This window comes from Rhamphochromis longiceps, linkage group LG22 (assembly GCF_057381845.1).
Source record: "Rhamphochromis longiceps isolate RC_006_pf linkage group LG22, R_longiceps_female_GT1.1, whole genome shotgun sequence".
Taxonomy (NCBI): Eukaryota; Metazoa; Chordata; class Actinopteri; order Cichliformes; family Cichlidae; genus Rhamphochromis; species Rhamphochromis longiceps.
This window is the reverse complement of record NC_140577.1, coordinates 17,347,714-17,374,039: the sequence shown is the minus strand read 5'-3', so window position 1 is coordinate 17,374,039 and position 26,326 is coordinate 17,347,714. Positions and strand designations below refer to the sequence as shown.

Here is a 26,326-nt window from a genome sequence, read left to right as displayed (position 1 = left end):
CAAAATAATTTGAGCAAGTAAATCTCTTCTTACTTTTAAAAAGATGAATGTTATTAAAAGGGAAAACACAACGATATCGTTCAGAATTTTGAAACCGATTACTCTCGCCCCTTACCTCTCCTCATCTGAATGGAATAAACTGGTAAGAAGGTAAAGCGAGTCTTACTCTGTGTTATGGGTATCGATCGTGTGAAAGAGCTCCTTCAGTTCCTCAGCTGTCAGGACTCCGTCAGAGAAGTAGGATTTGAATTCATCAAAGGACAGCTTTCCATCATCTGGGGGTAAAGAACAAATCTTCTCAGGATGGCTTCTTTCTCAACACTTTAAAACATCGTGGATTTGGTTTGTGTTTGCAAGACATCAGACTATAAGAAAATGTGTCCAAACAAATGTAAAAGTGAAACTGGCGGATCATTTTGTTATAAAACTGATAAGATGACATTGATAAAGAATATTTGTCTTGAGCTGGTTTGACCTGAGGTGTCTTTAGATGTTAAAAATTATATCAGTAAAATATGGCATCAAGTTTAAACATCAGATTCTATTTCACATCAAACGAGGAGTAATATAACATAACAAAATAAACCAGCAAAGGTACATTGATCTTGTTTTTATTATCCCTCTCTCCATATATAAAGCAGGTCATCACCATTTGTTCCACTAGACTAACATTATATCAAACAGTCAGTCATTTTTTATGATTTGAGACGCTGCAATTATGAACAGAATAAAAGTAGTATGAAATATTCATGAGCTGAAAATAAACAGAATTTCAAAACAGAGCGCTCCAAACTGAACGCCCTCCAGCGAAAACAAAGACCAACGACATCTCGTTTTTCACGCAGCTCTGGCTCCAGTGGTGTCTTCCTGTTTTTGTGACACAGTGTGGCCGATCTTCAAATTGTCACTGCTGACCTGATCTGGAGGAAATGTGTAGCATGTTTCTATAGCTGCTGTAAGGGAACACAATCACATGCCCAAAAATAGAGCCTACAGTGAGTCACTGTCAGTGCATTCAGAAATACGCTCGGAGCAGGTTCGGCATGTGCTGCTCCTTGTGCAACAATAAAAACAAACATGTGGGATGACTTCTATTGCTGCATGACAAGGCTTCAAATCATACACGGCGTGGGATGGATATTTAGTAGATGATGGAGCATGTCATGCCATGTGAAAAATACTGATTTGCTATTTTTGGTCATTTCTGCTAAATTCAACTGGACTGCATTTATGTTGTTTACACAACAAGCCGCAGTCACACATTCATGCAGACTTTTAATGGGTAGATATAACAAATATACTAATGACATGAGGGGCAAATGGGTCAGCAACTTGTCCAAGAACACTTCTACATGCTGCCTGGAGGAGTTGGGGATCAAACCCTCAGCCTCCTGCTACAAACTGATGCCCCAAATTAAAAATATATGCAGGTCAAAGAAAGACAACTAAATATAGAGATCTGTTAATTTGTCGGTATGTTATATGACTTATAGGAAAATTGATTCTACTATTTTCCTTTTTAACATTTTAAAACAAACAGCTGTTTCCAGAAATGGGTGCTGATGTTTACTTGTTTACAGCAAAGTACACCCGCCAGGTCATCGCTGATGGACGTTATAGGATGGACATAGCGGCAGTTTTTCGTAACATCCCCTTCTGAACCCTCGACATGAACATTTTGGTCATTTCCAGCTTGTTTCTATGAAACTGTCAAACAGGGTGAATCTCAGACATCGTGGCTACTGCACGCATGAGTCCACAGTCACACAGACCAGTCGGGAAATCCCTGGGAAACATCAGTTGCTAGAAAAAATGTGTATTGCCCGACCAACTGGCAATTGGCTGCAGGTAGTCACTGGGTGAAAGTGGTTACAAAGAGGTATACAGTATTGTATCAAAAACAGTGGGATTTGTTTGGGCGCTTGCAGGTTGTCATGGTTATGTGCAGTCTGCAATGCAACTCGCCGAGCAGTCGTGAAACTTGAAAAAGAGTGACCCAAACCAGAAACAGAGACTACTCGCCTTCAACATAAAAGCTGCACCTTTTGAAACGTGTTGGTTGCATCAATTAAGAGCAGCTTTTAATTTGAAAAGCAAACGTAATAATTTGCACAAAGTATCACGACTGCTTTCTAACTCCTGACAGATTTCAGCAGGGGTCATGACTTTTTGTGCTTTTTTGCACCTTCCTTTCTTCGTATGATCAACACATTTTCTCTCTATCATTTCTTCTATTTACACATAACTTAATTCATGGACATTTATGGTGTGATTTCTTTGCATGCATGGATTGGATGGGTTGTTACCAACATCTGGTAAGAATTTCCTTATAAACTGATCTATTTTTTTCTTATATTTATTGTTTTGTGGAAATTAATGAATGGTTTGGTCACACTTTTCACAGTATTTTCACAACAAATAGTTTGCAAGTGTTTTCAGACAAGTCAGGATCTTCCATGAGTGACTGAGGTCTAAGGTTGGCGCTTGTCAGTCACAAGATAACCACAACTTAAAGCATCATCTAACCAAATTGCTAATTTTACTTCATTTAATTCTTTCCAGAATTAAATGAAAGAAATTTAGATCTTGTTTTATTTATTTCAAAGCATATTTATTATCTCAGCAAACAAAGACTTGCTTGAATTTTGTGGGGTCAAAACAGTTTTTAAATGAAAAGTAAACAGTGAAGCAGCTTAAAGAAGCTAAGATGGAGGATTTATGTGCATCCTATATTACACTTGCATGTGTAACAGAAAGAGATTTATTTATTATTTTAGTGCTTTTTGGATTCCCTTTGTTGTCTGCACTTCTCTGATCAATAAGAACATAAAAGATGTATTTTTGTATGTTTATCCTGCATTAGAGAGTGGAGGTGAAACAACAACATAATTTGCCACCTGATAGGGCACCTCTGAGTCATTTTGTGTGGACCACTATCATAAAAGTGTTCACAAATGTCAGTGTTTTTCTTTGTAAATGCTCTGAAACTGAACCTCAGTGGGCATGGTCAGTTTCCTGTTTCCATGGAAACTGACAGAGTATCAGCAGAGAGTCATGATCGGAATTTCATTGAGAAAGTAATCTGTGAAAGAAAGGTTGAAGTGACGCTCAACACAGAAGAGAGTGGTGTTGGTGTGTGAATCTGAAATGAGCCAGATGGTGAAATACTCACCGTTTTTATCGGCCCTCCGTAAGATCTGTAATTAGGAAATGAAGAAAAAAACAACAGGATATTAAAGCAGGTTCCACACCACCAGAGTTAAAGTAAGCAAGTGTGTGAGTGCGAGGATCATCGATCACTCTGCCGAAAGCAGTGCGTCATTAAATTATTGATAGTGCTGTCCCAGAGTCCAAAGGAGATGAAAGGCGGAGTGGCAATGACCACATCAGCTGTAAAAGGCTTGAGCCACCATCCTCAAAATAGCACATCCTACTTTTACTTACCATGAAGAAGACTCTGCACAGGCGGCTTTGGAGGATAAATCTATATCTAAATGATGTCTGTTTTAAATTCATTCATTTATTTGTGGGATTTCCAGACTAAGAGGATTCTAGCCCAAAGCTGCACACAGGTTAAAAAAAAGAAAGAAAAAGAAAACTACTATAAAATATCCACCCACCATCTTCAAGCTCCTGGCAGTCGATTCTGTGCTCTGATTTACTTTTTTTTTCCAGTTTTTTTTTTAATCTGCTGTACAAATACTGCTTCTCTGTCTTCATCTCTTAGTTAAATTCAGTTCCTCTACAAAGCGACAAAGCAGAAAAAATTGTTTTGTTTCATTATTATTTCAAATATGTAATCAACCATTCACTTGGCAGGAACCATCACAACCATGTTAGAAAGTGGTCCAAAAAAGAGAAAGAAAATATCCAGTGAGTGGCTGTTCTCTGGATGAAAATTCCAGAATGAACAGACTGCTTTGAGCTGATAGGAAGGCAAGAGTAACAAGAGTAACCACTCGTTGGAACAAAGATATCCATAAGAGCATCTCTAAATGCCCTACATGTTGAATTCTGAAGTAGATGTGCTACAGGAGCAGAAGACCACACTAGCTGCTACTTTTGTCAGCTAAGAACAGGAAACTGAGGCTACATGTCACACTGACTCACCAAAACTGGACAACAGAAGACTAGAAAAAAACAAAACATTATCTGGTCTAATTAGTTTCAATTTCTGCTGCTACACTCAGAATTTGTCATAAACAACATGGAAGCATGGATCCATCCTTGTATCAGTGATTCAGGCTGCTGGTGATGTAATGCGTTGGAAAATATATTCTTGGCACAGTTTGGATCCATTAGTACTGACTGAGCATCATTCTAAGGCCACAGCTTACCTGAGTTGCTCATCTTTATAACCACAGTGTCCTCATGTTCTCACAGCTGCTTCCAGCAGGATCACATATCATCTCACTAAGTTTAAGATCATCTCAAAATGCTTTCTTGAGCATAACGATGAGCTCCCTGTACTCAAACTAGTACTAAGCTTCATGGTGTACCTAAATAAAGTGTCTGGTGAGTGTACATAAATTAGAAAAGACTACCAAAAAAGACATCACTTTGTATTATATGAAACTAGAATAGGATATTTTTAAGTCATGGTATTTTAATTACATATAATTAAGTTTTTATCAATTAAGTATAAAAATAATATAGATATTAATAAATGCTCAAAATAAGCACCTGCTCCTGATGTAATTGTGTCTGCTCTCTAAAGCTGTTGTGTCTGTTCTTTATCACCCCGTGAACGCATTGTCACAATCTTAATAGTACAGGCTTAAATAATATTTAGAGTAATCTTGATGACTACTCCTGCCGTTTCTGCTTTTACCCCTGTAATTAAACTCAAGTCCGGGTCTCATCTCATTTCATACCTCAGCTCACCCAAATGAATCTTTCATATGCTATTAATAAAATAAATCTCACACCGCAACAACGGCAGCAGAATAAAAATGCAAACATCTGAGATAATGTCAGTGATTGGGTTGAAGATATGTGTATTAATGAAGCACACTGAGGTTGAAGCTCAGAAGAAACAAAATATACCCAAGAAGCAACAATTTGTGACCAGCTCTCCCCTAAAAACAAGAAATGGTTTGATTCCCTGTAATCCAGTTGGAGAAGACAGATAATGAGTTTGCCATTGGCTGGATAGATAGAGGTCTCTGCCTTTAATAACTCTGGTTAAATGCTAAATGTACTATAAAGCACTTTTCTCCTCTTACCGAGCACTCAAAACACTTCTCTTGGTTCATTTGCTTTCCTTCTATGCCTTCCCGAAAATACTGATGGCAGCCAACAGGTTTATGATTAAGATATCACAAATGAATGAAAGCATGGAGGGAAATTGAATCAGTAGGTGGATAAGAGGCAGAAGGCAGTCTGATTAAGAGCAGGGGTAAAGCTGCTAAGACACAAACACTTGGAGAAGGGTCATTAGATCAGGATGAGAGTTTAAGATGTGTGAGGAATCAATCCTAGGCTTATTTTATTGTCCACACTTACACCCTCTGCACTTGCCTCCATCCCTAACAAAAACAGGACCCAAACAGAAGACCCGCTTAAGGAAAAATCACCAGCATGTCTACAACTACCACCTATGGCTTGGTTTGTTTGTTTTTCTTTGCACAGATTTGCAGTGAAAATTAGGAAATTAAGTGAATGATGTTCATAATTTAATTGAATATGTACCCCCACCCCCTGCACAATACTCAAACAAAACCTACATCCATGTTTGCATGATCATTTCCCCCACAAAAAAATACAGGTTTCTCTTTTCAAATTAGAAATATGTTAATGTTAATTAGATTTTTCATATTTAAGCTGGATTTGTGAACAAACATATCAACAAAACGGGGCAGATTTCTACTAATTAATTATTTTACTGTGTTTGATTTTAAGGCTGAGGAGAAGCGAAAGGAGTAAGCTTTGAAATCCTTCTACCAAATAGATAAAGTACATGTGAGTTGTATGAAATAATTACTAGAAAGAAAGCCCTCTGTACACGTCATACATTAGAGGAATCCATATTAAATCAAGTGAGCCACAATCAACACTAATAGGTCTTCTTTATTTCTAATAAATTGAAATCTGTAAACTGTAATGCATTTTGTAAGGATCACATACCGGTAATCCTGGTATATATATTTTTCTACAGTTATGTTTTAACAGTGTTGATTTTTAAGTGTAATTTTGGTCTTAATAAGGATAAAAAACACATGATACTTACATCAATGAAAATGGACATTCCCTTTTTGAGCTCTATTTGAGCGCTGGGCTCCTCGGACACCGGCTGAACCTCTTCTGAACAATCCATCATCCACAGTGTAGCTTCACTTGTGATCTGCAGAGGAATGTGTGTCCGCTTGAACCTCTTATTCTCTGACTCCGACAAGACACGCGAAGTAACGCACAAGTTCCGGGCTGGAGTGCCACAATTAAACGTTTACTTTTAAAAGCCGAAAATAAGAGTTAATGCGATCCTTACAGTGCACGTAACGAAGCCCAAATATAACTGCCCTGCAGTCAGCTTTGAGACTGCTTTTTCCTCCCCGTTAGGCAGCGATGTGCAGCTATATGCTTTTATTTTGACAGCTAAATCAACAGCCTGCCATATACTGACTGTCTGTGTTGATCCCGCCTCAGTTGATGCGAAGTGTTCGTGTTTTTCACACTGTGATGCACAGGCTTTAAAATATATAATTAAATACATAGAAACTTCACCTGAGACACTCTGACAACATCGCTGCATTCAGCCAAATGAGCAGCACTAATAGCTTACTCCAACAGAGGGGCTGTTACATAAATGTGAACTTTTTGTAAAAGCTACAAAGGCCACATAAAAGGTCGGCTTATGATGTCCTCTCTAGACAGATCCCCCTCCCCCCAGGTAGTTGAATGCTTGAAAACGGTGGTCTCACTTCAACACACAAAAATGGCCAGTCTCTCAAGGACTGACATTTCTGTGTTTTCGCTGCAGTATGTGCTCTCTTTTAATCTGACCATAATGAAAATGCATACAACTAAAAAACAAACAAATTAAAAAACAACAACTCATTAAGAATGCTTTCTATTGTAGCTTTGCATTAGCAAAAGAAGAAGAAGAGGAATATTGAACTATAACAAGGATATGTATGTTATAATCTGCCACATGTATCGCTCATGCTAAACTTGTATTGGGTTGAAATGGCTGTAAAACTGTGTAACACTTCCATCTAGTGGGGTGCTGTGATAGCACAAAAATACAGATCAACAAAACCAAAAATTACATTGATGAAAAAAAGAAAAGAAAAAACATATAATTTAATTAATAGTCCAGGGTTTATGTGAGACAATGCTCAGATAGGAGGGGTTAGTCTGTTTTTAAAGGACTACCATCTCAAGGCTTACAGCTCCACAGCCGAGAAAGCGGTGTTAGATGCACCAATGAACTTATTGTCTGCTTCACTCCCCTCGTTATGAATTTATGCTGAGCACACCAAGCAGGGTGATTCCCCTCAGGCTATAATATTATACTGCATGCTCTCAGAAATACAGGAGAATAAGTGAAAGTGCTCTTACTCTGCCACATTTCACAGTAGTGTGCCGCCTGAAATTATGAACCAGATTTTTATAAACGTGAAATTATGTCCATAAAAATAATCTGCAGTGTATTTTTATGCTAACTATATTTACTGCAGTACTATTGTTCAGTTACAGATTTGTGGTACATGTACTGCATTTAGGTCTGCTTCTTCATCACCTCATTGCATGATGGATATTTATTTTTGATTCCTTCTTTGAAAGCTATTTTGAATGAACATGGTAAGAAAATTAAGCTTAATTCATCTTGTTGTGAATGAAGACTGATTGGAGACAATCTATACTTTTGCCAGCTGAATTTAAGAGCATGTTATTTTAGGTGATCAAGAGGAAACATATAATTTTTATAGTAGAATAAAACTGAATTGAGAACCTTTTTTGTAGGATTATATGCCAATGAGCAAACATATGTGTAGATCAGGGGTGTCAAACATAAAGCCCAGGGTCCAGAATTGGCCTGGCAAAGACTCCAATCTGACCCACTGAAAGGTTGTAGAAAGTGTGAAGGAATGCATAGATTTAAACTTTAATCTGTATTTTGATAAGCTTTTCACAAGTTCATAAAAACCTCTCCTATTGCCATTCACACTATACCAAAGTAAAGTAATAGATAATTAAAGGACATAAAAGTTCCTGTTTTTAGTGCCTACTTACTTATACTACTAATAATGATATCAGTACTGGAATGTTTATGTAGGCAATGAGGTACCAAAAACCTTTCTGTCATTTTCTACATTAATAATGTAGAAAAACTGAGAAATACTGTTGAAATTGCACTTCCCCCCTATATTAACGCTTCTCGGGGATTAAATGTGCAGTTACATGCATTTACACTGACAGAAAGGGACGTTACACTGGTCTGGCCCACTGAAGGCCACGATATTAAATGAGTTTGACATCCCTGGTATAGGTAACATCTGTTCTGCACATTGAGACACACACACACACACACACACACACACACACACACACACACACACACACACACACACACACACACACACACACACACACACACTAAAATAAGTGTCAGAAAGCATGTAACTACAACAACAATAAATTGCTCTCATGAATTTATATGAATCTCATGCGTGTGTGTGTGTATGTGTTTGTGTGTTTTAATTTGCTTCAGTTGTTTATCAGTTACATTTATTTAAATTTCATAAACCATCAAAATGACGTGTGTTCAAAATGAAATCCAGGCCATCTTTAAACGACTTTTAATTCCTATGTTTATTTTCCTCTTGTTGCGTAATTTGTAATTTTCTAATGAAATCACTGTGTGTTTGCTCCTGTTTATTTTTAGAAAGGAGAGCTTTCCACGTAGCTACGTCCCGGCCACACTGACGGTAAGGAGTAACAACACGGGGACATTTCACGGTGATATCTGTTACGTATATCTTGCCTTAAAAACACAGAGAGACTCCGAATGATTGAAGTAAAAGAAACGTTACAGGGATCGCGTTAAGCTTGGCTGACAGAAACAAAATCATTCAAGCAATCGCTCAAAAACAACTTATTTAAAAAAAAATCTCGCGGTGACATCGAGAGCTTTCTGATTGGTTGAAACAGTTAAACGGTGGGTCACGTGGGCTGAGGTTACTTGGCATTCTGGGACACAAACAGTGGTCTGTATGAATAGCTTCGACATCGACAGCATCCACTCAGGAGAGAGGACGACGAGTGAAACAGCAACAGCAGCTAGCCTGGAGACAAAGAGCAAACTGGGCTTTCACATCCGGCTTGTGAGTCCTGTTTGTCGCTCTGGTGTCCGGGAGAGGCGGCTCTGAAAGGCCGGTGGCGGTGGTTTTAGTCTCGAGATTGCACTGTTGGACTTTATCCTCGCAGAGAGCTAGTTAGCTAACGGCGGAGAGTAAGTTAGCCACGCAGTGATTTGTGCTGGTGAGTTATCGCTAAAACTGGATGTGAATGCTGGGGGAGTCCTGAAAGTTGATGTGGATAGCACAGGCTCTCCCCTTGTCATGCAGACCCATCTTTGTCGTGTCCCTCCGGCCACTGACTCAACCTTGTCCTGAGCGAAGTGATAACAACTCTGAAGATGGCGAGTGCTTTAGACAGCGACTACAAAACTGACAACATCAAGTCACTGCGCTGGCACGCTACACAGCTGGTGTACCCGAGATAAACCGCTAACACGGGTTAAGTTGGGCAGTTAATGTAATGGCAAAAGGTTACCTGTATGCCTTACTATGCCAGTGCAGTAACAGCACCAGAGCAATGGACTACTACTTATGCTGAAGCCATCGTCTGCGAAGTTTGTGATTACTTGGCTCTGTTGAGATGGACTTTGACTGTGTTTAGACGCTTTCTAGGAGCCTGTAACATAACAGCTGCTTCCAGGTCAATCTGAGCTCCACTGCTGGTCCCCAGAGGCTGTTTGAGGACCGACATGTCAATGTCAGGGGCTACGACCGTGCAGCTTTTCACCAAGCTTGTAAAGCACGCAGTGGGCAAGACGCAGATCCAGCTGAACCGCTGGCTGCAGAAGACCTCCACGGACGAGTGTGACAAAATCGACATCCTAATATGCAACGCTTTTGATGAGAGGGGGACTGGCTTGGGGAAGTCGGATGGTGTTCCCGAGGCCAGCGTTGACGCAGGGGGGACGACCTTCACCGGTGGTGCAGAGTTCAGACACCCGTGTTGTATCACCACCTTCTGTTTTAAAAGCGCCCTGCTGGCGTGCATCCTCACTGCTGTGTGCTTCTCCTCGGTGGCTCTGGTACGCCAATACCTCAAGGACCTCCTGCTCTGGGTGGAGAGTTTGGACAGCTTTGTTGGAGCCATGCTCTTTATAGTTGGTTTGATTATCGTGTCCTTTCCATGTGGATGGGGATATATTGTTCTTAACGTGGCTGCTGGCTACCTCTACGGCTTTGTGCTGGGCATGGGACTAGTTATGGTGGGGGTTCTAATAGGGACCTTTGTGGCACACGTGGTGTGCAAACGACTGTTGACTGACTGGGTGCTGAACAAAGTTGGAAACAACGAACAGCTCAGTGCCGTCATACGCGTGGTGGAAGGAGGAAGTGGACTCAAAATTGTGGCCTTAGCAAGACTCACCCCCATACCTTTTGGACTCCAAAATGCAGTTTTCTCGGTGAGTATGTTTCCAGGTTTTTTTAGGTCATCGTGTAAACTCACAAATTGCAGTAGATGTGTCACAGCACTTGTTCGGCTCTGGGAAGAATTCATTACTGTGCCAGATGATCGCTGAACAAATCAAACAGAGTCCTGACAGTTAATTCTGTGGTCTTTTTGTGTGTGTTTTAGAGGGGATGCATTTTTCTTATTTCTAGGCCAGCTGAATCTCAGGGGAAATCAGAACTATCTAGATACAAGTCAGGAACTGCCAGTTTCATTTCAGTTTAGGACACTGAAAAGAGTAGTTGGCCTGTTACTTCAATATTCAAGGCAGACCGGAGTCTAAATGTGGAAATGAAAATAGGAAGCCGGTCCACAGAGAATGGAAACTCATTCTTCCTGCAGATAAACGGAGTGCTCCTAGGATGTGGCTCCCAGTGGTCAGTAGCCATATTTCAGGTTTTATATTTAGGAGCAATTTTTTGTTTTTGTTTGTTTTTTTTCCCTCTTGAACATCTGGTGACATAAACACAATTTAGTTTAAGGTGCCACCTTTTTTGTTTTTTTGAGATGACTCATGTCAGGTCAGTGTTGTGATATTGCTTTCAACTGCTCTCCTACATTTAACCGAGGCCCGAGACCTTCATACATTGCATGAATAGTTTATACCCCTTCATTATCTTCCTCACTCAACTCATTGATACATCCAAAAAGGTAAAAGGCTTAAGTGATCATCCTCTGTTTTATAGAATATCAGGATGGGTCACTTGATATGAAAACAATAGGACTATTTAAAATAAATAAATAAATAAAACAAGGTATTACAAGTTGAAGCCATGCAAAAAACATAGGTTCACTTACCCAGTATATCCACAGTTGTCTTTCTAGATACATTTAACCTCCTAGGACCTGTAGTCCACATATGTGGACATCACATTTTGGGTTGTTTAGACCAAAATACTCAATTTTGCTCTACAAGGGCCTGATGTCCACTTACGAGGACATTTTACTGCTCCTGTTCTATCAAAATTTTAAATGAATATCCTCATATGTGGCTCTCATTTTTCTTAGAAACAAAAATCATATTAAAAAAAAGGTAATTCTTTGATTTTTACATTCATCAGCCCCAATATGCCCAAATATCAAAGAGAAATCAAAAATGCGTGCCGTGGAAGAGTTCGGGTCTTAGGAGGTTAAGGTTCACACTCCTTGTGTAGGCAGTAATGTAATTTATAATACTCGTAAAATTGCCACTGAGAGGATTTATTCCTGCTAGTTAGAGCAGGGTGATATGGCCAAAAATATTTATCACGATATATATTTGAAAATTTGCGATAACGATATAACTGACGATATAATTGATGCGAGACAAAATACAACTCCACAACATTACTAGCGCAAAAAGACAACCTATCATTTATTTTCACTTAAACAAGAAGCTGGTTTTTATGTACATTAAAGCTTTATAAAAATGTAACAGTGCAAATGCAAATTCCTTGCTGAAAGTTTAACCAAAAGGCATTTCCAGTAGAAATGGGCTGACATATCCTGAGCATAACCATGTATAATATCCACTGAAGTTAAAAAGAGGTGCTTTGCAACATTAAACTGCAGTGTGCAGTACGTATTTTTCGGACCGTAAGGTGCACGGGATTATAAGGCACATTAAGCGAAACAAAGCAGTCAGATAAATCAAACTTTATTAAACTCATTCTTCTTGCTTCCTCCACTTCTGTACCATTGATTCATTAATGTTGAATTCTCTGGCAGCTGCTCTATTCCCATGTTGTTGCAGTATATTAATGACTAACCTCGTATTGTGGATGGATTATCTCAGTTGTTCTCCTGACTGAAGATTGGTCCTTTTACAGCATCCTGCCATGCGATTGCATTTGTCTCTAACCATGAGGAACCTTAACGTTAACTTTTATAAGTGGGAAAGTGTTAGTGTTCGTCCTCCAGCTTCACTGTTTATGTTATGCTAACATAGCTGTGTCGCTAGCGATCACGTAGCACATAATTATATACCAGCTAGCCCAACTTCAGTAACCCTACAAACGTCACTGCTGTTTAGTTTCCTGTCTTCATTTATGTTGGAAGTGATAGCAGAGCTGTACGTTTGATTTTTTTCAGAAATCTCTCAGTCAGAACATGCAATATCATGCTTAGGTAACTAGCGAAACTAGCGAGCTAACTTCCGCTAGCTTCCTGCTAGCTTCTAACTCCGTTAAATGTAATACATTTTGTTTTCATGGATGCCTGGAAGTTAAACTTCATAGTTACACCTGGTAAAGCAGCAATGCTGATCGTTTTATTAAAGATGAAAGAATTTAGACAGTTTTTAACTCTTAGTGATGCTGCAGTGTTCATTTGACCTGAAGTATACGGAGTTTAGGACCCAGATTACTCCCAGATTTAAGGGCATCTTAGTCCGACGGCCGCTTGCATGTTCTGCAAAAAAAATGTGCTTTGTCGTGTATCTGACGGACAAACACCAAACCAGTTCCACATCACTGAAGTTGCACCATTTTTACAAACCAATTCTGGTTCATCTGTTTCACTCAACAATCGGCCATGTGCGTATGAAAACAAAGGCACTGCGCATGCGCGTTTTACTCATATTCTATCGCGATATTTCATTTTCCTATGTAGCCTAACATTATACCGGTATTACCGTGAACGGTATAATATGGCCCAGCCCTACTGCTAGTTATAATAAAATTTAGCCAGGACATCCTTTCCACACACAAAAAATATATATATTTATATCTCAAAACAAAAACTACATTTAATCCACTGCATCTAACATGCTCAAAGAGCTTGATTAACGGTAAACATGCTAAAAGTATTGTCTGATGAGAAATCCCCCTTAAATACTGGAAAACGCAGAAGCACAAACATGCAAAATTGAATGCAAATTGTTGGGCTTGAAAGACATTAATCGCTTACAGCAAGAAGGAGTTGATGCACAGGCCCAAGGAGGGGAAAAATCTGATGATGTAAGTGTGTTTCACAAGGACAGAGGTTGTATGGTGCTAAACCAGTGGGGTTTTCCGGGGTGACTGATTTGGTTAGACATTTGTCAACTTTATAGAGTTGAGTGCTTTGCGTTGATTATGATTTCTCACAGTTTAATGTCACCACACTGACTTAAAAAATCTGCTTTATAACCCTCATGCAAATATTGAGGTGTTCGACCGCTATACTGGTTGATCTGAATAACTATCTAAATGTGTCCCCAGTGTGATGTTTATTACTGAACATAGAGAGAAGTCCTGTAAAGGGGTATGAAATCTTAATCTACCCTGTAGCGTGTGAGAGCAACATGTTGAAGTTATTTATTGCACTGCATTACATGAACACTAGACTTTGGTTTAACATATCAATATTGCATTAACATATCTACAGTTACTGTTCAAAATGACCCTTACAACTTCAGACGGTAATTTGATAATGGTGAGATGAGAGCATGTTAATAATGAGAAGCCTTGTGGGTACAAGAATCACGGGACGCAATAAGCATTTGTGCTGCTGTTGTACGCTGACTGATAGGCTGCTATTTGAGAAGCATCTCAAAGTCAGATGTATGGATATCAAGGTTAGGCAGGGAGCTGACGTAGATAAGGGTTTAGAGTCTGTGGTGATCTGTTTGGACAGTGATTCCTTTGATAATGGCACCAAATGCGAGCCTGTTTTGGTTTTTTTTTAGTTGTTAGGATGTTCGTTTAAAATATGCTCACAATGTGTTTTAAAATGAAGGTTTTTCAGACTGTGTTGGTGATAATTCCCAGACATACAGTGTCATCAAGTATGAGAATCTGTAATTCTGAATATGGGCATTATTAGTCTTTATTTCTACACTAAGTCAGCAGTTTACCTGATCATGGACTTTGAGTATGACATAGCTTAAGCCTAGCAGATGGCTTTCTTTTGCCTGACTGACTTCAGTAGCTTCATTTTTCCCCCTTGCTGTATACTTCATAGTTGGGACTAGGGCTGCCACGATTAGTCGACTAGTCACGATTATGTCGACTATTAAAATCGTCGACGACTAATTTAATAGTCGACGCATCGTTTGAAGCTTTGTAAGATCACAAAGGACGCAGGAATGAGTAGTAGGATTTAAGAGTGTAATAACGGACTGAAACAGAAGATGGCAGCACTGCATGTACAAGGATGCCAGCTGCCGTTAAACCCCGAAGAAGAAGAAGCTGTGTCCCAGAATTCATAGCGCAGCCCAGCGCAGTTGTCAACAATGGCGGCAGCTAGTTAGTTTTAACTTTACTCTTATTATTCTTTCTGGGTCACAAAATAAACGTTTAACATATTTTCAGGCGAGAATGTAGCTGTGTAAACCTCAAATATCTGCTCAGTTTATCAAGACACCACATATTTTCAAAAGCGCTCCGACGTTTTCGGAGACGTCTGTTACCCACTAGCTCGTTAGCTAGGCGGGGGCAAGGCTAACTAGAGCCGTGAGAACACCGGACTCCCGGCAAATCGTTTTCAAACCCACCGCCGTCTTTTGCTAGTCAGGTTAAACAGTCACTTAGATAACTTAAAAATGTTATTGTTTGGCTTTCTTTAGTATTTTATTTGTTCCTGAGTAAATCGGTTTGGCTGAGATTAAAGTTATAGTTTTTGCACAGCTAAAACTGTCAAGCAGACAGCTGATTATCAGAAGTGTGAGACGCTGGAGAATATACTCCGGTGTCCTGTTATATTTTAGAAAGCAAGGAGTTTATTAAACTTCACCGAAACAATCTGCAAATTTCATTAAAAATTAATAAACTACCATCTTGTCTTTATTTTTAGTTAGCACAAACACTTCAAGCTGTAAGCTAATGATAGTTATATAAGACCAGATGCTGCTGGTGCAATAAGCTGTACGCTGTACGTCCAATGGATGATGATCTGATTAGTCGACTAATCGCAAAAATAATCGGTGACTAGTCGACTATCAAAATAATCATTTGTGGCAGCCCTAGTTGGGACTTGTCTGTGCTTCATGGGAGGATAACTGGAGACGCTATGACAATAGTTGCAACATTGAACTTGCTGCTCCACGCTGCAGAAGTGAAAATGAGGTGTCAAAGTCAAAGGGACAGATTTTAACACTCTGTTGCTCAGCTGCTGACTCTGTGACTGGCGCTGTTAGTACCCTCAGTCAGCTCATGAGAGTCAAAGTACAAGGTGAGCTCACTGACAGTCATGTACGATGGTGATCTTCAGCTTGCTCTGGGTTATTACATACATGGTCAAAGCAAACAAAAAAAGGCTGCAATTCTAAAATGGCTAAACAACAAATGCTACAGATGTAGGTCATATTTTTTTGGATGCCAGTTTGCATTTGTTACTTTTCTGCTGGTTTGTTCCAGCTTATGACAGCTGTTTGTCTTTGGAAAATGTGTCTGTGCTTGACTCATTGTCAGGCTTTTTAAGGAGTTTTTTGTTTCTTTTGACATATTTTAGATTTACAAGCAGCTTGTTGAGTTCTTGGTGGATGTTGCTCCGAAAAGCTTGGAAAAACTCTCACCTGTTTTATTGAGATATCATTATGTCTATCATCTGCGTCTTTCTTCGATAATGAATAATATGGTGTCAAATGATAACTTGAAAGAAATCACAAAGACCGCATTGAAAGTAGTCCATTAATCATTATTTCCACACTTTTATCAGCGGTTTCCTCCTGGATCTGCACCTGTCTCGTATGCAACTTGTTCTGACTGCTCACATAGCGCCATGCAGCTGTTTTATGAAAAGTGCTGTTAAAGCACACTGTATGCTAGCTGCTTGGCACCAAGTGGCAAGCAGACACACTTAGCATAGCAAAGAATTTACCAACCACAGTGTACTGGAGTTAGTGGACTCCTAATCTTTCTAAACGGGTATCTACATATACATATGCAGAATGTGGAGGCCCAGGCCAACTTTGGGATCTGAATTTGTACTCATCAGTCACAAGCATGGTTACCGGTACCTGACAAGGACAGGAGGCAAAAGAATGATTTTATTTTTGCAATAAACTATCGCCTGCAATGGATTGGTGCTTTTGAATTTACCTGCATTTGTTAATGCATTTGCCTAACATGCAAAATACTGCTGGTTTGAGATAAGGGGGAGAGACAAATCTCCGTGTCAGGAGGGGCATCCGGTATAAGAATCAAAATAAGGTTGTAATCGAACAGATGGAGCAGGAAGCCTCAGATATCTGCTGGCTGCATCTGAGGAGAAAATTGGCCTTTGTCCTCAGATGCTAATGCTTGATTTACAGGACTGCATTGCCTATGCTGTAGACTGACATGCACCTTCCAGACACAGACTTCAGCATCTCTGAGTTTGGTTTATTAAGAAAAGCATGATGTTTTAATAAGAAGAGACCTGATTAACACAGTGAGGTGGCTGTTTCCTTCTAAGTACCGTAAAGAAGGTGGTGGAGAAGTGATAGCATTTGCTGTTAAATGACCAGGATGGAGAACTGATATATTCATCACATCACCCAGCGATGCGTGTCGCAGTCGCTTCCATGTGAAATTCTTTGGTTTCTGTTGGAGAAATGACTGTCAGAGTGGAGCTTTTCAGTCTCACCACCTGTTTTCCCTGCAACATTTTCACTTTCAACCCCAACTCAGGCTCTTGCTGGATACTTAATCTCATCTGGAGGTTCATTGTAAAGCCGAGCTGCTGTTGTATCTGTACGATCTTATTCTCCACAATAAAAAGAGAAACGAGCCAATTCTAAGCATAGGCCCGTAACGGCTCACAGTAGAGTTATGTCTTGTCTGCCCTGCCCTTGGTAAGCACTTTCTGCGGTGAGGCTACATTTCACTGTGCCCCTCACTTCTTTCTGCTGAAGTTGGTGGTGCTACATTATCACGGGTAACCTAAAACGACACAGAGACTGCAGCAGTTAGCAAAACAATAGGACAGCTCAGGAAAAATGCTTGTGAATCCGTTGAGCTTCAGGTGCGTGCTTTCATCTCCGCACATCTATTTTATTGCACTTTTATACCTGCTCGCTATCCTGGCTCCAACACTCGTCATAATGAGCTGATGAAGCAATCTGGGAAGTCTTTGTGTGTGATTTATGGACCTTCGGTACAAGCAGGCATGTTTTAAGTGTTCTTCACACTCCATTAGTATGAATAAAAAAGAGAAACGGCATCACAGTTGCAATCCTAATTTTACTGCATAGTCAAAGCACCTAGTGTTTTGTTTACAAGCACAAAGTCAGGCCTGCATTGCTGCTGCTCTAAATAAATCAGGCCAGCCATAAGACGGGGCGATATTTTTTTTTTTCACTTGAATTTGCAGATTATCGTGATACAGGCTTGCAGAAGCAAGTAGGAGGTTCAGTGGGAATTCTCTGCACAGTCTTAAAAATACCACAGACTGGCCCTTCCCTGGTCGCATACAAGACAGCTGTGTGTGCCCGATGCCTGGGTGGGACTTCAGAGGCCCTGTGCTTCAGAGACTGCATTCATTTTCTTCTATAGCTCTCACAGATGTCTCAGAAATCAGCTGAAGGCGTTTTGATTGTGTTGGCACGTGGCGTGGACACATCAAGGCTAATCTTGCGAGGAGAAAAAGCCTGTCACATGACCGTGCAGAGGGAAAAGTGCCTGGCGAAAAAACAGCATGGACTACAATGTTAGCTTGATTAACCACGATTCGATAATGTCAGTGTTTTGTGAAGTGTAACCTAAGTTCTTATCAGTGTCTAGTGTGATAACGGGAGAGGATTTTATCCCAGCAAAGAGACACTTTGGCCGCATCGAGCGCAAATGTTTTCAAGCCCTGATAACATTTTGGCACAGACAGTCTTGCAGCAACATACCAAAACCCCTGACACACTGCTATCAGCTGCAGCGTAGTCACTGAGCACACGGTGCCAAGGTCACATCCTCCCACAGCCAGCACGGGTGCACAGAGGCTTATGTCATCACTTAATCAAGAGATCAAGGGTGACAGCGAGCCAGCAGTTATTTATATTTACCGGTATATTTATATTAAGGTGGTTGTTTGGAGATACCGACATATCAAAGTTCAGGATACTTGCACCAAAATTTATTTAACAGCTTTTAGATTTAAAAAAAAAAAAAAAAAAATAGAAGAAGAAGGGGTCTGTAGCAACATTTTTTCTTTCTTTCTTTCTTTCTTCTTCTTCTTTTTTTTTTTTTTTTTAAAGACAGCATCCTGCCTTTGAGTAGTTTTTCTAGTAACTGAGGTGAAGGGACTCAGTTGTGATGTAGCCTGTGAGCACAACACTAAGCCACATCATTGACACCACTGGCAGTGCTCTGCAGAGACTCTGGTCCTGGCGTTCATGCGGATGTTACATTTACTCGTATACCACTAACCGGAACAAACCCCGAAGGCAGCGACACTACCCAACTGCAGCCGTCTCCTGTAGCAGAGCACCCAGCCTATGCACAGAAACCGCCCAGGAGTAGCTCAAAGACCATACTCACCCTCCAGCTTTATCAGATCCCAGTCTGATTGAGCATCTCTGGAACGCGCTAGAACAAGCCTGATTCGTGGAAGGCAGCCCGTGGGGACCAGACTGCTCTCCTGGTGCCAAACGCCACGAGCTGTTTTTGCATGATGGGTGCAGGTTCAGCACTCAAATTTGTTAGAAACTATTTAGTTAACCCAATTTACTGTGGTTAGTATCATATTTATTTATCCTGCGAGGAAGCCAATCCTCATAAGAATTTATTCGGTGTACATATATAAAAGCGTGTAAATAAACAATAAAAAAAATCAGTACTTTTTTCTTTTCTTTTTTTCAAATTGTAAAAGTCGTAAAACAAGTTATTCAATTACTGGAGTTGTTCATATGTTCTTTTTTTAGGAAAGGACAATGCCACCTTGTCATGTAGCTTCTTTTTTTTAAATTCTTTAAAAGCTTTACAACGTTTCAACAGGTTTTGGAAACTACACAAAGTTCAGGGCACAACAAAATCAGACAAGTCAGACAAGTTTGACTTTCACAGACTGACAGAGTTCAACATTGTTGAAATAACTGGAAGACGAAAAACTGAAAGTCTTTTAGTTATAGATGTTTAAATATGATTAAATCTGATCTTTTTCTCGTGTGTTTTACTGTTATTTTATTAATGTTTGAAACCTATTTTGTTTTTTGGGGTTTTTTAATCACTGCTCTCCTTTCACAGATCACAGATGTGTCCTTGCCAAACTACCTGGTGGCCTCCTCTGTGGGCCTGTTGCCCACACAGCTTCTAAACTCCTACCTGGGCACCACACTTCGTACTATGGAGGATGTCATCGCTGAGCAAAGCGTCAGCGGCTACTTCGTTTTCAGCCTGCAGGTGAGCTGAAGGTGATAATATATTGAGTACGAAGGTAACAATTTTCAAATATCCGAGATTTGAAATGATATGTTGCTTTCCCATTTTGCTCAACGTTGTGCTGACGTTTAAAGAACAAAAGCCCAGCGGAGCTCGTTATCAGCACACCCCTATTTGTGACCATACTGAATATTTATTCTTAAATATTGGTGATTATTGACGGAATAATAATAGCTGTGGATATAAAATAAAATAAAAATTGTGTGTAAATGTATTGTGGAAAATGCTTTAAAATGGAGAACGGTAACTACTGTGACGAAAACAAGCTTACATACAGGAAGTGTAAGATGTTCTTTTCTTGAAATGACTTCAGCAGGTCTGTGGGATGGTAATGGTTTCTCTCATTGTTCTGGTTTGAGCTTGTTCCACTCTTCCACAGTTTAACTCTAGTTATTTTCATTAATTTACCTTCAGGGATTTTCTAGAGATTCTTGTTTGCGAAGGACTGAGCTGTTTGTATTTCACTGTTATCAGATTCTCAGAACTTATGAAACCGGTTTTGCAATTCAACAGTGGTTTGGTTTGTTTTTGTTTTGTTTTTTTTAAAGAAGGAAACAGTGATACATGAATGAATGTCTGATGCGGTTGTTTACCTTTTTGCTTTACAGTAAGGAAGGAATTCCTGCTATAGAAAACATTTTTTAGACTATGACCTTCTTTCCAATCTTCACTGACATCTTCCTCTATTCATGCACTATATGTCCTTCAGCAGGTTTCAGTTTAGCCTTTCTGTTAATGATCTGTCAATGAGCTTTCAGTCCAAATTCTCTCAGGCGATGAGACACTTTATGCCAAGAAAAAAACATCAATGTTCAACAGCGAACTGACGAGCAATGTGGTCAATGAGCAATGAACCAGTTTCCCACTCAAAAGTTTCTCTCTGGTGAATTTGTCCCAAATGGACAACTATGGATGGATTTATTTTATTTTTATTTTTTTTAAACCTCCTGAGACCTGAAGATTTTTAATTTCATTTTAATTTAATAGAACGTTCAGTATCAGGTGCAAAAAAGTTCCCTTATGAAGGATGTTATCAACATTGGATCACATTTCCTTTTAAAACATCTCATTTAAGATTTTTATTTAGGATAGAGTATTTTTAAAGTACAAAATACACTTTAACTACATCCTGTTCACTTATATTAGGCGCTTTAAATAGATTAAGGGGTAGCTTTGGTATTCCCTGACTTTTATCTCTTCTGTATCTCCACCAGATGCCCTGCTTGGATGTTATTCAGCCCTTTTAGGCAGGTCTTTGCTTTGGAGCACTCCTTGTTGTAGGTTTTTGTGAGTCAGAAAACACAACAAAACCACGTAATCTACTAAAACATCAAACCCACAACAAGAAGAATGTGCTCTCCACCGACCAAGCCTGCGTGTACGCCAGTCTGACCATGCGAAATGCAGGTTGAACACTTTTCTTTAGAGTTACAATAGTAACAGAGAAAATAAATATGACCTACACACACAAGCAACAGGTGACAGATCTCGTCCTTGCTTCTAAGAAGAACTTTCTATTACTTTTCTGTGAAGTATTATTCCAGGCATTGCTCTTGTTTGTGCCAGAAAAGTCAGCTCAGCTCACCTCAAGTTCATTTCAGTTTTACAGCATCACCAACACCTGTTTAGTTTTATGTAATTCTCACAGGTGCTCAGGGAGAGTTAATAAAGGTCAGGAGTCCAGTGTCTGGTGAGTAGAACAAGGTATTAGTGTTTCATGTTATCTCATTGACAGCTGGCCATATTCACATGGAAGCCAGTCATGATGGGAAACTATGGGAGGTGCCGATGTAGCCCAGCTTCCCTGACACCAGCATGAGGAATGGACAGTCGGATTTTCTGGATTTGCCCTGTGATAGATGGCTCTCACTCAATAGCAGTACAGATAGGCTCCTCTTCCCTGCTACCTTAAAGTGAACTGGAGAAAATGAATGAATTGGAGTTAAAACCAACCTTTAAATAACTAATTACGTGTGATTTATATAATAAACATATTGGTGGTTGTCCTTCAGTATAATTAACGCAGTGTTTCAGAGGCTACTGAGTTTTTGCTTCTGAAGTCATATTATTTGTTTGGGCTTGTTCTGAAAAACTCATACTCCAAAGTGACTAAATGCCAAACTCCAGCTGGCTTCGAGATTTAGTTTTCATAGGTATGTGAGTTGTCTAGAAGGTGAAATGTCTTTAAATACAGAAGAACGCAGCAATGTCTTTAGTTTTTGAACTAAAGTTCCATCGATATTTGTTCTGGTTTATAACTACTAACTTAATTGTTACAGTTTTCATTTCTAAATGTTAGAATGTAGCTAAAATTTGCCTTCATCCCTTTTTGCTTTTAGGAGACAAAACGATGTGCCTGTAAATGTAGTGCTTTACTTTATTATCGTCATCATTACACAAACAGAACGCTCATTACCACAATCGTTAGTTAACACAAAGCTTCTTGCTCTGCTCCGCTCTACAGATAATCATCAGCATCGGCCTGATGTTCTACGTCGTGCATCGGGCTCAGGTAGAGCTCAACGCAGCCATCGCCGCCTGCCAGATGGAGCTGAAGTCGTCGCACATGAACGGCTCCTCCACCAATCACAGCAGCTTCACCTACTGCAGCAAGAGGGTGACAGCTGGAAGCGGAAACTGCATCAACATCGTGTGATCTCGAATCGCCGCACGTGGCTGTAGCAGCCACGACCTGGTCACTCAATTGTAACGCACGTATCCTTGAGGGAACCAGCACAGTTCAGCTGGTGTCCCAAACACGCCGGCGGCGTACTGCAGCGATCGTCCCGGCATCAGTGTACGCCTGTAGTCGGTGTGGAAGTGCGGGACCACGCGCCTGGTAATGGTGCTGATGAACGTGGTACGTCATAATGGTAGTTTATTTGTTTTCTGTTAATGGTACTTTTTCACATTTGTTACATGAGATGTCTGCGGAAATGTGACGATCTCATGGCAACCTGCGAAATAGTCACGATATTTAATCCTTTTTTTTGTGCTCATGTAGAACTTCAACTTACAAAGTCCACACTGGGAAGCGGGAGATGGTGGCAGTGGCATGAGTTAATCATACACTTATTGAGACTGTAGTTTGAATGCTGGGCAGGAGCAGAGCTTTCAGACTCTGTTTTATTACCTTTACACTTAAGATGTTTGCTTTCTTTTACTGCGGTTTGGCACCAAAAGCACTAACAAAATAATAGTTTGGGTTAAAATGCAAAGTTTGTTTTCTACATGATCTAACGTGACTGTTTCACTTTTGCCATGTGGGTGGGCAAAAATATGGCGGGTAGCACAGTGAGCGAGTTTTAAAGTACATGGCAGGAAATGAAATGCCTGCTTTTTTTTCTGAATGTGCAGGTCCTTTCAAAGGAACCGATTTTACTTTTGATTTCAGTGTCAAAAGAACACCAGCCTATGCACCTTTAAGTATACCTGTTTCTATTTTATTTCAGGTGATTGATTTTGCTTATTTGCAGTATGAGTAATAAAGGGCATTATTAATATTTTTGAATTATTTGGCATTTTAATTATGGTTCCCTTTTTTTAAGTGTCTTATTTTTGGACTATGGAGAAGGCGGGAACACTCCCAGTGCGCGTAGGCTTTCAGTTTGAGCACCTCCTGCAGGTTTGAGAGGAGAGCCGGGAACTTTATAATCCAATATGTTTAACTCAGAGCCGCACACCCTGCGAGCGATTCCCGCATCGTTGGTGATCCATTTTGATTTTTCGTTAATGTTCGTTTTACTTTTGTTTTTGTTTTTGCTGTGAGATTTTTCTTTTTCTGGAGAATTATAGTTTGTTTTTTTTCTCTTTTCTTTAAAATGGTTGATAAATCAGTGCAATACATCTAAGAACGAAACTGCAAGAATGTCACATTTCAGTGCTGAAACCAAACTAATAAGAAATGCTGTCATGCATACGACATAACACAAACTCAAGTCTGTGTGTTATTTGGGGTTTATCTTACTTAGATTACAGAGATGTGAGCTCGATGAGATAAAGAAGCTTTTATTTTTTTAATGTGCCGTGAATTGAGGAAGCTTATGAGACGTTATGACCCCGGCCTCGCCTGAGGTGAGGCTGAGTGCAACTTAAGACTTTTTACTTGTTGGTGGTGATGGACATGACCTGGTAACTTCTCATGCTGTAGGTTTGTTTGCACAGTCCACTACAGACAAACATTATTTTCATACAGATGAACTACAAATGGGTTTGGTTGGTCAAAAGGAAAACTGGATGTGTCATAGAAGCTGACAATCAAACACAACACTGACACCAAGGGATGAATGTGATACTACTTTTTATTTTTTACATTTATTGTGATGCTGCTCCTCAGACCAAGTCTGATAGAGGAATATTAAGGGCTCCTATTTAAAAGATTAAAAAAAATTACACATCTTAATGTTCCTGTAGTTGTTCACAAAAAGCCTGCTTTGTGATGCTGGTGCAACTTTTTGTTTTGTTTTTAATTTTAATTTTTGTACCTTTTTGTTCTTCTTAACGCCAGAAACTGTCTTCACCCGAACACATTCCATGCTGTCAGTCGACTGGCAAGCTGTAGAGTTACTTTCACACTAAATGTTGGTTTAAAGGGCCCCTTCCGGTTTGAATTTAGCAATAATTTTGACAGTTTAAAGCAAAAAAGCCCATACCAGTATGTACCAGTAAGCTCTTTAGCCAAGTGAGGGGAATCGCTTAGTCGGGTTATAACGTGAACAAAAAGCTGCATTTAAGTTATTTGATCTATATTCCAGAGTATCACCTTTCCCAGGTTTGTATTTCAGTGTTGAGCCTGCCTTTTACCTCCCGCTGCCTCTTTGACAGACATCTCTGAGTTGCCTATGATTTGAAAGAGACGTCACGAGACACGCTGGTATCTGTGATCAGAACAGCTTGTTTGGTATTGGGAGAGTCCCTGAAATGACTGACTGCTTGCACACAGATCACACGAACATCTTTATCGTCAGATTGAAACACTTTTACAGCTTCTTACTTGAATTGACCGTTTACGTATAGAGGGAGAGAGGGGAACATGTCTTACAACTGATAGCTTGTGAAAAAAAAAAAATCACTTAACACTTAGTCATGTTTTAAAAGCACGGAAATGTGGTTTGTTTTAAAGTCTTAGATGTCCCCTAACAGAGACTCTCCTGAAACGTAGCATGATTAATGAAGTTGTTCTACTCGGAAGTGGGTTTTTTTTTTTGTTTTTGTTTTTGTTTTTTTGGTTTGTTTGGGGTTTTTTTGTCTGTGTGTTAAATTTTGTTTTTGTCATGTTTAATGCAAAAATCAAACATATAAATGAAGCTCGATTGGCCACCGTGGGGACACGTCATTACGTTTAAGCGTCTCACCTGGGAACTCAGATTGTGCAAAAATTTAGTTCTACACTTAAAGGCTTTGGTTCTTCCTACGTGGGCTCTACTTAACTTTAGATATAGTTATGCAACAACTGATTCCTAAGGGAAGTATGTTTCATAGACACCCATATAAGACCTGGGTTTGGGATGCAGGTGTTATACCGAGTGAGGGATCATTAACCTAAAGGGCCGTGAGGTCATGTGTGGTGCTATGAAATGTAATACTTCCCCATCTGTATCAAGTGCATTACACATATACTGTATTTTGTAATACAGAGAATTTTACAGTGTATAAATGTTATTTATCACTGTACAATGCTTGTTCAGTGTTATTTATGAAAGAGAAAATAAAACTAGACAGTTTGTTATAACCTTCTGCTTCTTTTTTTTTTTTTTTCCATGAAACCTCACAACTAAAACACCTGAATTTATTTATTTTAAGTTGAGGTTTCTTCTGTGTTTTCTTGCAAGATGACCTCTTTTAATCCTCCAAGGTGAAGTTCATAATTACGTAGAGACACAAATATTTGGACAAAATATTTTTTTTCCACAGTGGATTTCATGTCAGCCAGTGTTTTAAGTGCCAAGTTTCAGTTTTAATTCAAGGGATTTAAAAAAAAAAAATAATGAAATTAATTTTAGGACTTAAAGCAATTTTGATGCATAGTCCTCCATTTGTAGAGGCTCTAAAGTAACTAGGCACATATTGATAAGCAGTACAGGTAAAAGATCTGTTCATGCAAAGTGTTTAAGTTGCGTTTTGCTGCTTTTCACTGGAATGAGGTCCAAAGTGATTTTGGTGCAAGTGTCATCATTAGTCTGAAAAAATAATGAATGCACTGGCCAGCTCGACAACAGCAAAACACCTGAAAGACCACAGAAAGTTAATTAAAGTGGGTGATCACACAA

The 26,326-nt window shown here is 39.5% G+C and overlaps 2 protein-coding genes across 3 annotated transcripts in view; one reads left to right on the top strand and one right to left on the bottom strand.

Moving 5' to 3' along the window:
• The window catches only part of necab1 (N-terminal EF-hand calcium binding protein 1), a 45,796-nt gene extending 39,432 nt beyond the window's left edge, over positions 1-6,364 (bottom strand). For both annotated transcript variants that reach the window (XM_085396819.1, XM_085396820.1), the window contains exons 1-3: positions 6,230-6,364; positions 3,173-3,197; positions 167-275 (exon numbers count right to left, since the gene is read on the bottom strand). In XM_085396819.1, the coding sequence (XP_085252945.1) occupies positions 167-275; positions 3,173-3,197; positions 6,230-6,319 (224 nt within the window). In that variant the 5' untranslated portion in view covers positions 6,320-6,364. The remainder of the gene's footprint in view (positions 1-166; positions 276-3,172; positions 3,198-6,229) is intronic.
• A 2,831-nt stretch (positions 6,365-9,195) lies between these two features.
• tmem64 (transmembrane protein 64) lies at positions 9,196-25,196 on the top strand. Its single transcript, XM_085395871.1, has 3 exons — positions 9,196-10,702; positions 19,863-20,018; positions 22,522-25,196. The coding sequence occupies exons 1-3, from the start codon at positions 9,992-9,994 to the stop codon at positions 22,711-22,713; spliced, it is 1,059 nt and encodes a 352-aa protein (XP_085251997.1). The 5' UTR covers positions 9,196-9,991; the 3' UTR covers positions 22,714-25,196.
• The last annotated feature ends 1,130 nt before the right edge of the window (positions 25,197-26,326 follow it).